Genomic DNA, 14,258 nt, shown 5'->3' on the forward strand with positions numbered 1-14,258 from the left:
ACCATGAAATGTGCCTTGCACACTACATCTCTAAACAAAATATAACAGCAGCCTTAGAAAAGAATAAAAAAGCAGACCAATGTCTATAACAAAGCCTTTATTAAGCTCACTGAAGACATTGATAAAACAGTATTGTCCAAAGATATAAGTGAGGACTCAATTCTTTGACTAGCTATGACAACATACTAAAGACCATTGCTGAGCAAGAAGGTGTGTCTATAGTTCAACACAAGAAATATAGATCCTGGAAACTAAAGGAAAAGCTGATACAGCATTACAAAGACAGGCTTGCATTTGTTCCACGTCCAAGACAGTCAGATTTGATCTGCTCAGATAGTATGACCATATTGTGCACTGAGGGAAGCTGCTAAACTCACAGAAATAACAGTAGACTGAGACTACACTTCCACAGACAAGTCAGAGTCTTTCTGAAATCCAAATATTACACAGGGCTGCAGACATATTGAGGAAAAGCATGGTGTGTTGATTAACATGCCCACAGAAATTACCAAACATGTGATGATAACCCAGCTTCAAAGGAGAATCTGTGTGTTATCCCAATTTGTCATGATCTCATTGAACAGAGCTGTCACATCCATACGCCAATCACACTGGGACTTCCCATTTTGATACATCTTAAGTTTGGTAGTAAGACAGTCATCAATGAGCTCAGTGCAATGGGACACAGTGTTTCCTATACAGATGTTAGGCACTTCTCACATCTTTTGCAGCAGACTAGATATCAAGGACAGAGAGTGGTGTCTACATCCCAACTGGCCCCACTGGAGTTGCTGAACATGGAATTTGTGATGCAGCCATCAGCAACTTTGACCAAAATTAAGACACCCTGGATGTGAAGCGTAAAAGAATGGACAAAATGTACCTGTATACAAGTTTATCTCCATCCATTCATATCAATCGTGTTTAAGGTGGTGAGGGACCTCTGAACCTGAGGAAACCTGTGCTAGGCATTTCTCTGCTGTGGAGACTTGGCCTCTTTGGAACACAACAGACATCATAGCATGAGTTGTACACTTCCCATCCAGGGTGTCTTCATTTTGGTAAAAGTTGTCGATGGCTGCATCAACAATTCCATGGATGTAGACACCACTGTCCTTGATCTATATTTGTTGTGTTGACACACCTTCATGCTCAGCAATGGTCTTTAGTATGTTCTCATAGCTATCAGTCAAAGAGTTGAGAGTACTCACTTTCCTACCTTTGGACAATACTGTTTTATCAATGTCTTCAGTGAGCTTAATAAAGGCTTTGTTATAGACATCGGTCTGCTTTTTTATCCTTTTCTATGGCTTCTGCTATATTTCATTTAGAGATGTAGTGTGCAAGGCATGTTATGGTATTTGGTATCATGCAGAGATCAGGGTTTTGGACATACTTACAGATCTTTTTCTTGCCCTTTTCAAAATGTTTCCCACAAGCTTTGGATCTAAAGTCTGTAAGACATACTCTATAATTCAAGAGACTAGTGAAAAGGAAAAATTTCAGAATTTTCATTGAAATGCAAATCAAGTTGAACTAGATGTACCGCAGAGCGGTACAAAATATGACCACCGCCCAGTCCAGCACATTTTTCCCACAAAAATAAATCACGCTGAAAGGCCTATATGATTCTAACTGTCTCACTAAATTGCATTATCCACACTCAATTCTCACTGGTATCTGCTAGACAACAAGTACCAAAACATGATTAGTTCATAAATTTCACATGTAAAATTCATTTTATACAACCCCACCCCCATCTTGCCTGTTCATAATTCTGAGAAATTCTTGAATTGTGTGCATGTGTGCGTGTACATGTTTATGTTTATGTGTGTGGGTGTGTGTGTGTGTGTGTGTGTGTGCGTGTGTGTGCGTGCTTGTGTGTGTGCCTGTGTATGTGCCTGTGTTTGCATGCGTACATATGTCTACTGTGTGAGTATGTGTCATACGTATGATTACTGTGAATGTATGTGTGTGCGTGTGTATCTGTTTATGCACATGTGTGCACATGGAATGGGTTAAGATGACCCCTGGAGGCAAACATACGGAAAAAATTGGTCATCCTAGGCCCTACGGTTCTCAAGATATTCACAGAAAACTGTGTCTGCCCTACCCTCCATTCGGGGGGTCCAGTATAGCGGGGGGGCTACAGATCAAAACAAAAAACGATGGTTCCATGCTATCCATGTGGGGTTACATGCCCACCAAGTTTCGTGTACCCTGGTCTTTCAGTGTCCCGGGAATCCTTGTTGGTGTACGGTCACTAAATGTATACATAAGTTATTTTATTGTAAGGCCCCCCATGAACGAAAGTTCACAAAACTTGGCATGCATTCGGAGGGTGTCATAATGATCCTACACTTTCAATTTCGTGCAGTTTTGACCATGTCAGCCAGAGATATTGTGATGAAAACACCTAATTTTTTGCTTTTTAATTTTTAACTAGATGGCGCTATACATGAAATAAGTGGTAATGGGATGGGTTGACATGCCCCCTTAAGACCAACATACAAAAAAAAGTGGACCTCCTAGGCCCAACGGTTCTCGAGATATTCACAGAAAACTGTCTCCGGCCACCTACAGGCCAGTTGGTGTATAGTAACATAAATTAATTTATTGTGTGGCCCCCCATGAACGGAATTCCACGAAACTTGGCGTGCATTCAGAGGGTGTCATAATGATCCTACACTTCCAATTTCGTGCAGTTTTGACTATGTTAGGTCACAGATACCTGCGATTACAACACCTCATTTTTACTTTTTTGTGTTTAACTAGGTGGCGCTATACATGAAATGAGTGGTTATGGAATGGGTTGACATGGCCCCTTGAGATCAACATAGGCTACAAAAATGTTCGTCTACCCCGGTCGTTCAGTGTCCCGGGAATCCTTGACGGAAATTTGGACATGCGAAAAAGGTTGCGAAAAAAATCTGACTAAACCTATATGACCGCCGCTTCGCTGAGCTTGTATGATTGATCAGAGCTTGTATGATTGATCTGCACTAGTTTATATGCCTTAACTCCCATACGGACAGGCTATATTTTAGTCCTTTTTGGTTTTGGGGTGTATAACAATATCTGTTAATTTAACAATCTTAGCAGTAAAATATTTTTAGCCAAGAATCCATTTCATATATGGGAGACCTTAGAGATGAGGAAAAACATTGTTGGGTTTAGTTCTACCTCCGGTAGGGGTATCTCAAAAATGTGGGGCCATTGTCACTAGCCTAACTTGTAGCCTTCGAGGTTGTAAACAACTAGTATTAGGACCATGGGATCGTCAAGGGTTATGACGTGTCGGGCGTCAATAAGGAAGCAGCACTGCTGCGCCAGCTGTTGGAATGAGAAGTCTCAGTGGCTTCATCACTTCACTGGGACATTTTAAGCAGTGATTTAACGCATGGGAGCGGGAATTTGTTACGATTTGACAGTAACCGATCAGCTCACTCCACAAAACGCCTTTGGGATATAAATATAATGACGGATGAACAACAACGGCAAACGCTGGTCATCAAATGATAACTTGAATTGTTTATGTCGACGAGATGAGATGCAGCAGTCCATGGAAGTACAACAGGGAAATATATATTTTTTCTTCACTGCAAATCTCGTTGATGAACAGTAACAGCTGCTTCTTATCTTAACTCAAATCTACCAACTGTTGGGTATGGGCAGGTTTTTTGATAGAAATACCATAACAGTAACGTTAGGCTAGCTTGCTAGCTAGCCACATTCAGTAATGTTAGCCTTCATTGCCTAAATTAGTTTGGTACGTTATGAGTTTCCTACCTTGTTAATCATCTTAGCCCATCATCTATGAAAACCCAGCATTTTTTCTGGATTGAGATTTTCCCCATTTGAATCACGGGTTACATCATACAATTGTGTATTTACACCAAAGTTAGCTCGAAGTACATTCTGGGATTGTAACCTTCTTAATGGTGTAGCTGACATTTCCGCGTTAACAAATTGATTCGTTTCAAGCATTTGATTTGGGTACTCTTTAATAAATTGTTGGTGTATCTGCATGCTACACTAAGCATGATACAACTGACCCTGGTTTTCTAAAGGAAAGTTATTCAAACAACACTCTTTGGGGAAAAGGAAATAATTTCGCAAGCTGAGCCCTGAGCGACAGTACTACAATGGAAGATGAAGTCTTTCAACAGACTATGCATATTGTCAATCTGCTCGTCACCTGGACAGCTGCCACAGCCATCATATTTGGTGGGGTGGTGCCATACATTCCTCAATACAGGGAGATCAAGCGGACTCAGAATGCAGAGGGGTTCTCCACCTATGTTTGCCTTGTTCTCCTCGTAGCCAATATTTTAAGAATACTGTTCAGGTAATCTTTTTGTGTTAAGAGGTTCAGTTTTCTAGAATGGTCAAATTTGGTTCTTCTGCTTTGCTAAATACATATCAAATGAGTTAGAGTGAAAAAGCTTCATCACCTCAAAGGGAAGTTCAAATGATCTAAAAAATCGACTCTTACTCATCAAGGCAAATGTGTGTCTCACTAGGTTTGGGCGCTACTTTGAGACCCCCCTGTTGTGGCAGAGCATCATCATGATTGTCACCATGCTGGTCATGCTGAACCTGTGCACTGATGTCCGTGTGACAGCCGAGCTGAACACAAAACGCCGCTCTTTCACAGGTCAGTCCCCTCGCCAAACAACCCCTCTTTACTGCTTTACAGCCTGTCATAGGTGTGTGAAGAAATACAGTCGTGTGTGTGTGTGTGTGTGAGTGTGTGAGTGTGTGTGTGAGTGTGTGTGTGTGTGTGTGTGAGTGTGAGAGTGAGTGAGTGAGTGAGTGTGTGCTTGTTGTACAACAGATATTTCCGTGTACACACACTAGTATTTGAGTAACTACTTCCTGGCACGATGTTGCCATGTGACAAATGTTCACTTGACAGGATTTGTTTGGGTTATGGGTCTTGGCAAAGAACTGTGGTAAAGGTACATCAAATAACCTCTGTAATTCGATAGCCTCAGGAAGCCACATATTCCCTTTGAGTAAGGCTCTGTTTAGGCTTCAGCTCATTTATACACAACTGTTTACTAAGTAAGCATCACTCTGCTATGAACCCACCATGTTCAACAGCTACACCCTGCAGTTGAATGAAAACAAAATGTAAAAGATTAACATTTTAATCTGCCAAGCCAGGTTGGAATGATCACTAAACTGGGTGGTATTGTCAGTGGAAGCGATTTCCTTGCAGTAGGTTCCATTTCCAGTAGCCTATCAGAACGCAGACAGAAAGTACAACACTGGCGAGTCCACATGTTTGCGGCCTTACTGGGGTCTGGTCATGTCAGAACGTCTCCAGACCCCTCCCCTGGGCTGGGCCACGTGGACGTCATGAGACAAGAACACATCAGGAAAAGGAACACATGAGTGTAGAGGGAGGGGGAGAGAGAGAAGGGGGGATAAGTTAACCTTTTAAACTTCAGTTGATTTCACAGGTGTCTGAAAAGGCTGCACTGCAGTCCCATCTGGGACCTCTGTGCAGTGCCCGTTTGGTCACACTCCAGATCTGTCATCATGTACTGCAGGCTCTACAACCCCTATATACACACAGCCCCTATCTAACTCCCACAGTACAGAGGGGGGTACAGTCTCCTGTCACCCCAGGGGGTAGATGAGAGAGAGAGAGAGAGAGATAGATAGATAGATAGATGCTCCAGGGTGGGGGTTTGGCTGCAATAATCAGCAGGGATTTGACAGGCTTAAATGGTGATCTATGAGGAGATTAGGCGAGCAGAGGAACTGCGTTGTGTAAGGGGGCTCTCTGTTATGTCACATGCCTGCAATGACCTGAGTGGGCAGATGGCATTCTGAGTAGATGGCATTCTGAGTATCAGATGCATAGTGGCCATGCAGACAGAATCATATGTAATATTTGTCACATGGAATGGAAAATAGTTTGACTAGTAGATTAGTAGTAGACTAGTAGAAAGATGATTCACCTTAGCTTAAAACCAGTTCCTTTGAAGAGGGGGTCAATGACCCTAAGGCCATTTCAAAGTTTAACAAACCCTTTAAAGGTTAGGTTGTATATTAAAGACCATCGTAAAAGAGTAGTCTTATAAAAGGTGTGTTTTACAGTGGATAAACTTGTTAGTCCATGTCACGTATGAATCATGATTTGAAGGTGTAGTCAGTTCTCGTTGACCAGAAATAAAACACTCACATTAAAACACAAGATCTCTCAGTCAGTCACTTACTCACACACACACACGCACTCACACGTGCGCACATCCTACTGGGGTCTTGTGAAGACCAACCTTTCTTCTCTCATCTTCCCTCTTTTTTTTTCTGTTTTCTTTTTCTCATTTTTTGTTCTGTGTCTGTAGCTTCAGAAATTAAGGATGAGGAGATCAAACTCCCCAAGAAGCTCTTTTTGGGTATGTACCGTTTCCGCTTCGCTAAACGGCGCCAAGGTCATCCCTCACCTCACCTCACCCCACCACCCCCCCTCCCCACACTGTGCCCTCGTCTCCAGTTCCGCTATGTCACCCAACTCACGCATGGTCCAGTGATGGCACTCCGCCACCCCGTCACACACTAACTGGCGTCACCCTCACTAACTCACGACTGATCACCACCTGCCAGCTTGGCACTGTTGGAACCGTCCCCATTGCATGTGCCTCCAAGTCGGAAGCTTGTGAATCATCCCAGCTTGATTCATTTCTGTTTTAAATACACTCTACTCTACTGAGCATGATAATGTGCCATTGTTTGCATGCATGGTAGCTTTAGCTGATTCTAAGTCATAGTTTGAAATTGCTGATGTTCACTTATTGCATGCTGGCAAGAATAATGTACATTAATTGTGTGTGTGAGTGTGAGAGAGAGAGAGAGAGACTATGTGAGTATATGTGAGAGAGTATATGTGAGTGCACAGATGTGTATGCATGGACATTAATGACCTTGAATGACATTTAATCTCAGTACTCAGTACATGATCTCTTGTTATGTCTGTGTTGGATCTTAAAAATATGTGGTTTGCATGTGAATGGTTAACATATGAAAGCCTTATTTGCACCAATAACTGTTGACAACGGCTATGTGTTGCATGTCTGTGTTAAATCTTAAAAATAGTGGTTTGCATGTGAACGGTTCACATATGAAAGCCTTATTTGCACTGATAACTGATGACAGTATGTGTTGCAAGCAGTGAGACATTGTCTTTGAAGGAAAAATAACTTGTTTAAGCTTTGCTTTGGATGCGATATAAACAAGCTAACTGGGACAGCAGAAAAACACTTTGTCATGTGCACGCTGGCTGACCCGCCTCGGATGCCACTCTTAACTTGGGTCATTCACCGCTTGTAGGAGCTCTCACAATGCATGCATGCATGCTTGAAAGGGGCCTCTGTCTGACCCGTCTGCTGAGGACTCTCTCCTGATGCCTGGGAACAGTGGTTGCTCCTCTTTGCTTGGTTTTGCCTGTTGTGCTGGTTGCATCTGTGTTACTGGTTCACTCAGGGGTCAAATGCGAGATACTTTAAGTGGTACCTTCATCCACCGGAGTCACTGTTTCAGAGAATTACAGTTCTGTTACTGCACTGAAAATTGAGTGCTGAGAATTTAGGCTGAGTTGAGATAGACCAGTTATTGTGCTGGATGTTGATGTGGACTAAAATGGAATGGGACACTAGATGGCACTGAAAGTCTAAGGTTGGAGAACGCACCAGTGTTATTGTGGGGATTTTGGAGTATTTGCTCTTTGAATTGTGTGTGTGTGTGTGTGTGTGTGTGTGTGTTTTGTTGTTTTGCATTTTCCCCACCATCATGCTCCATGGCTTTTTTTGTTTGTTTTTGTCTTGGTGTGATGGCACAAAGCTCACATGGTCTTAGTCTTTTGCTAAAGTTTACGGCGGGATGGAGGGGTTCAGGGATCACGTAATCCCTAAGTGGACGGAAAGCTGATAACAAAAATAATACACACCAGAAGCAGACCTAGCTCAGTAAGAAACTAGATATGTGTCTTTATCCTTGTGCTACATGTCTCTCCATCTTTTCAGTCCAGGCCTCTCATGGCCAATCCCTGTGCTGACTTGTCTCTTACCCATGTGAGCCCCCTAGTGGTCATTTGGATGTTGCATGCTGGGATTAAAAGATGTGAAGAGCTCGGGAAATGCATATACTGTCAATAATAAATTGAATGCCTCTTTTACTTGTGAATACACACATACGCACGCAGGCAGGCAGGCATACACACACACAGACATAGACACACATCACTGTTCACTGGTTCAACCTATCGCCTTTCCATCTTCCTGCCTTACCTCATTAGATTTGACAGAGAGCCATGTCCCCCTAATTGCAACTATTTGTGTGTGTGTATCTGTGTGTGTTTCTGTATATGTGTGGCCGTCTACTGCTAATCTGACCACCTTCTGCTCATACGTGCCCAAAGCCTGGACTACCCCCCCCCCCCACACACACACACACACACACACACACACACAAAGATACAACATCCAACATCCACGCACACATCTTTACACACAAGCTTTCAACTTTGAAGTACAGACACAGTATAATCACAGGTTTTCACTTCACACAGGAAAGGTACGTAACGTGCGACACAGACTCGAGAAAACACAGTCTGAATATGTGTTTGTTTGTTCTGTGTGTGCATGTGTGTGTTGTGTGTGTGTATGCATGCTAAAGCTCCAGACGGGAGCAGATATTTTTGGCCAGAAGGCATGGCCCCAGCGGGCTTGTGCGTCCGAAAACAATTCGTAAGCCCCCCCCCCTACACACACACACACACACACACACACACACACACACACACACACACACACACACACACCCTGACAAACACAATAGCACGCACAAACAGCACAGCCCTCCCACGTACGCAGGAGCCTGTGCCACATTATCTCTGCAGGTCCTCTGTGCCAGCCACAATTACCATTTGATTGCTGTGTAGGGAGAGAGAGAGATGGGAGGAAGAGACTGAAACGTAATGTGTTTATTGAAACTAATGCGTTTCTGCCTTGGTTTAGTGTTCTGGGAGTGTTTCAATTGACTTTTGTCTCGTCAGCCATCTGCAGAGGCGCCACGCTCTCTCTCTGTGTGTGTGTGTGTGTGTGTGTGTGTCTCCACTTCTGTGAAATATGTATTGTGTCTCTGTTAGTATCTTAATCTTATGATTCACAAAGCTGAGGCATTGCTTAGCTGGGTCCAATGAAATCTTTAAGGAGATAACAGATTAGGGCTATTACCACCCCCCCCCCCCCCATCTATATGTTGGGGCAGGTGAGAGGCTTGTCAGGAGACTCTCCGATAAGTGACTTTATTATGCCACTTGCACAGTTATAGTAGTTCTCAGTCGTGCCAATGCAGGATCCTGACCCTCCACTGAGGTGTGCATAATGCCCTGCGGAGTTGATGGAGAATTAGGCTTCCCACGGTCCACACTGTCAAGTCTGTTTATTGGGCATTAAAATGGCTGAGTTGTTCCCCAATCGTCTGTGGCACATCGAGGCTCAGTGATCCGTGATATCATGTAATAGCCACTGCGCCTAGCTGTACAGTGTGGATGTATGATTTTTGTGGAGAAGTGGTCCTTAAATGTATTAATGGGCCTGTGTTTTGATGTGGCCACTGGGTGGCCGATTGAGTACAAACAGTATGCAGTTGTAGTATGTAGTATGTAGTATGTAGGTAGAATGGGACTGCATGCTGTCTTGTATATCCTCTAGATTAAGTCAGTTTAAAAGTTGTAAAGTTGGTCTGGTGCCATATTAAAAAGTGAAGCGGTATAGACTAGGTTTTAAACTGGATAAACAGTGTTGTGTTTTTTAACACGTTTGAAAGGATTATTATGGGATTAGGAATGATTATGACCTGTTGTATCAGGTAAGGTGTTTATGTGCTCTCATGAGGACTGTGCTCTGACTGCAAAGAGAAGGAATTATTCCAAGCTGCAGTCACACTAGGATATCGCTGTGTTCAATCGACTTCTCCCTTAACATGCATTTAATGCCTTGCCTTTAAGGCTTGGCTGTATACCTGTAAACATTTTGTCAATATATGGTTTTCCCAGTAAATCCTCAAAAACGGAATGTGCAGTATTTATTAGGAGAGATTATACAAACGTTCAGTGCAAGGATAAAGCCTCTTAAATACAGTTTCCCAATACCAGTCTGTGTGTGTGTGTGGTGTGGTGTAGACACACACTGCAGTCGAGTGAGAAGTGCAGATGTAGCCGCCCAGTCTAAATGTGGTGTGATTTTAGGCTGGAGAAGCGTGGGGGGGGGGGGGGGGGGAGAGTCACCTGACCGTGTTCTAGAGCCTGGGAGCGGGCACCTCACTGCGTCCACTCTTTGCCCACACACACACACGCCCGTAGCCATTGCCAGTTTCGCAGCCTCCTGCTGAGAGAGGAGGGCACAGCGGGGAGGACCCGTTTGAAAGCGGTGCCAGGTCCATGCCCACTCGCCAGGGATTGAACACCACGAGAGAGAGCGAGAGAGAGAGAGGGGGAAAGAGAAAGAAAAGAGAGAGCTCTGTGCTGGCAATCACACAAAGACCACAAACATCTCTATGTCATCCCCCCCTCCACACACACACACACACACACACACACACACACACACGTGCCATGGCTGGTAGTCTGAAGTCTGAAGTCTGTCGTGTCAGACAGCGCTGCGTGTCCTGGTGGAAAACAGGTGGTATTTAGAACAGGTGTCTGGTCTTCTGGGTTTTCTCATGGGGTGATCGTAAACATTCCCCAACCCTGACATATGAAAGTAATTGTGGTGAATAATTACTTAATATTAATCTTAGACTGGCAAACTTCAGGAAAATTCAGGAATCAGGTTTATTCTGTTACAAGCAGAGAGGGTAAAAATGGTCTATGGTCTGTGTAGGCCATGGCCTCTGTTGGATCAACCTCTCCCTCTCTTCCTCAGTTCTCCATCCCTCTAATCCTCATTCTTCTAACAATGCAAGTTAATCACTTTTGTATGGGTTAAACAAAGGAAGAATTGGCGGCAAGACAAGCCCACATGATTTGTTCTCCAGTTGGCATCAGACACACCTACTCACACACCTACTTCACACCTATCTGAAGAACATGAGGAGAGATATCTTATATATCAGAAATATCACTTATAGAATGTTCCAAACATTCTCACAATCAAATCATTACAATCCTTGTACTGAGACTATTACAATGATACCAAACATTAATATATTTACATTTCATGACACATGGATACATTATAGCAAGGTAACATCCTTTGTTTTGTGGATCTGATAGCCCTTGGAACCAGTACATTAGCATTTCATTGGGGGAGGGGAGGATGTCTTTATTTAATGCCAAGAGGCCCCAAATGGCCACCAAAACCAGTCTTGAAACTCCAAAATAATTCCCATCACATATTAATGTCCTCTTTGAATGGAGAGGATGGAATGTTCCAGGTAATTGATTTTATTCTAGATAGTTACAGAGGGCACTAGGAGTTTAGTATTTAATTTTAGCTTGAAGCTAACACTTCATTCCCTGGAGTGTAGTGGAGGTGTGGAAGTGCTGCCTCCAGCAATCTGCAATCAGTAGAAGTTAAAATATACTACCTCCAGTAGACAATTTATTTGTCAGTGTCAGTTCAAACCAGTTTTCTCTCACTTCACTTCACATCAAAATGCATGTACAAATACACACATTCATCGGTGTCTTCGGTCATGTGGCACTTGGACCCATACGACAGGAGGTGCCAGTGCCAGCCAGTCTGGCCAGTGCCTCTGTGGCGGACTCTCCTCGCAGTGCAAGTTAATCCAGCTCCAGCAAAGGTTTCCAGAGGAGGGGGCTGTGGGTTTACCCCGTGCCCAACTCGGTGTGTCCGGTGTGGGCAGCGGTGGCTGGTGTTCCCCCCCCCCCCAGGCTCTGGCTGTTATCTGTGAGGTCCAGATGCTAGCGCAGCCAGTGACGTGCCATATCACTCAGGGCTACACCCGCAGTGCTGCCACCTTAATCCCAGGATGAGTTTAACAGGCCCCAGTTCAGTGGTTTTACTGTGTGTGTGCGTGTGTGTGTGTGCGTGTGTGTGTGCGTGTGCGTGTGTGTGCGTGTGTGTGCGTGTGCGTGCGTGCGTGTGCGTGTGTGTGCGTGTGCGTGTGTGTGCGTGTGTGTGTGTGTGCGTGTGTGTGTGTCTACGTGTACATATTGGAGAGAGACGAGGATTGTCTTTTGAGTTGGCGAGAGATGCCAGTTTAGTGGCACTGGTCCTGGCTTTGATACTGGAACATTGGGTGCAGTGACCATATCACGCCAAATGAGACTAAATCCCCATCTCTACAGTGAATACAAACCCATGGAAACCTGTTCGGTTGGTTTAGTGTGAAATAACACCTGCTCTTTTTTGGGGGGTGTTAGAGAAATGTTTGTCATGGTGGTTGTGACTATGATTTGCTTTTTCCCAAAGTAATTCCTTCTCATTTGTTACCTTTGATGAGGTAACTGTTGCTGTGCTTTTTCAAGTGCTATCCAGATGCAGACGCACGCACGCACGCACGCACACGCGCACGCACACTCACCTACTCACACAGAGTGTGTGAGAGAAAGAGCTTTTGATTGTTTGACTACCCTTAGGAACAAAAGGCGTAATTGAACAGAGGCAGAAATATCAGGCGAAATACCAGTAGTTTCCACTATCAATATGGCAATTTTGCGTTGTTATGAAATGTCGGTGAGCGAGCATTAGTCTTCACTTCCACAACAATATGTGAAAGGATAATTGAGTCAGAAATCAGAACTGATTATCTCTGTGAAATGGCAAAATAAACTTTTGTATATTTCCCCTTTAGGCCGTTTAAGACATTGTGAAGGACTGACAGTGACATGTTAAGACCCTTTAGCTTTCTCTGACACTTCAAACCTCACATCAGCTTTTCTTAGTCCCGGTAGTTCCACCTGTTTGGCAGTGTAAGCTGCAAGCCTTTATCTTTGTGGGGGTGAGACCTTTAACTGCAATAATGGGTATTGCATCTTGGTAATGAAAAATAAACACTACTGTATATCCGCTTTTGCCCCTGCAGTGGAGGAAAGTAAATCTGATCCTGGGTAAGCTAATTGGGGTGGCTGAAACGGAGAGGGGCATGGAGCAGCGTGGGGAATGGGATGCCGTTGGAATCTCATTTGAGAGCAGCCGTGTCAGGTCTTTTCCCTCTTAGCGCTGATTGCATTTGCTCTGTGTACTTTCCCCCTCTTCTGTAATGTCATTTAGAATTGGGGAAGTTTGGCGCCCCCCTTTGTGTTTGTTCTGTAATACCCCCCCCCCCTCGCTCTCTCTCTCTCTCTCTCTCTCTCTCTCTCTTGTTTTTGTCCTCTCATACCGGTATAGATATTGAACATGCTCTTTCAAGTAGCGCAGGAGCACTAATGGCTTTTTAGAGATCGTTGAAGATAATAAAACATGACAGACTAAGTAACCGCAATAAAAACAACAACGACAAAAAAAAGACATCTACAACCAGGCATTCCTCTGTACTGCTTATCGTCCCTTTCCGGTGCATTCTTGTCTACTTTTTGGCCCTCAGCACTGTTCTGGGATCTGTAGCCAGGGATCTCTGCGGGTGGCAGATTCAGTGATGGGAGAGCGAGTCCCTTAATTTAACATGGGTTTGGGTGGCTGTTGTTATGTGGGGGTCTTCCCTGCTGTGCTGGGGTTTTCTCTGTTCATCCAAGCCCCCCAAATCCTTTAATATGTTCGCTCTGTTTATTTTTTTTTTGTCATTGTCATTGTTTCATTTTGAGTTCATGGAGGGATTTTTTTTTTATGAGACCAGTGAGGCTTAAAGATATCAATGAAACAAAGTCATTTGGATCAGTTAAAGGATCCCTCGCAGTCGATGTACATCTTATTTTCTACCCGAGCGCTTCTGAGTTCTTTTTCTCTCATGCAGAGACCTGCCGAGTCAGCAGTTAATTCTTGTCCACCTGCCCTGCAACCAGATTGGCCTGTTGTTGAAGAGATGGCAAAATCGAAACCTTCTGATTTGTTAAAACCTACCTGGGGGCAGTTCTCTGAATGTTGAGCCTAGTGTAGAGTAATTGTAGATGAAGATGTGCACTGGAAAATCCAGAGTTCTCGCAAGAGCACAATTTAAATTGTCCCTGCGAGACACTCTGGCAATGAGTAATGATGCATGTTACTTTTGCCACTTGTATCGCGGGGAGCCAATCACATCGGTGTATCTGATATAGGCAGGCCAAAGGCGAGTTAAACAGATGA

General features: G+C 44.0%; 1 protein-coding gene across 2 annotated transcripts in view; it reads left to right on the top strand.

Moving 5' to 3' along the window:
• The first annotated feature begins 3,309 nt into the window (after nt 1-3,309).
• The window catches only part of LOC121695471 (solute carrier family 66 member 2), a 28,686-nt gene continuing 17,737 nt past the window's right edge, over nt 3,310-14,258 (top strand). Inside the window, exons 1-3 of one of the 2 annotated variants that reach the window (XM_042076356.1) lie at nt 3,310-4,348; nt 4,524-4,657; nt 6,360-6,410. In XM_042076356.1, coding sequence (XP_041932290.1) covers nt 4,146-4,348; nt 4,524-4,657; nt 6,360-6,410 — 388 coding nt within the window. In that variant the 5' untranslated portion in view covers nt 3,310-4,145. The remainder of the gene's footprint in view (nt 4,349-4,523; nt 4,658-6,359; nt 6,411-14,258) is intronic. The other variant, XM_042076357.1, reaches the window with a different exon arrangement.

This window comes from Alosa sapidissima, chromosome 21 (genome assembly GCF_018492685.1).
Source record: "Alosa sapidissima isolate fAloSap1 chromosome 21, fAloSap1.pri, whole genome shotgun sequence".
Taxonomy (NCBI): Eukaryota; Metazoa; Chordata; class Actinopteri; order Clupeiformes; family Clupeidae; genus Alosa; species Alosa sapidissima.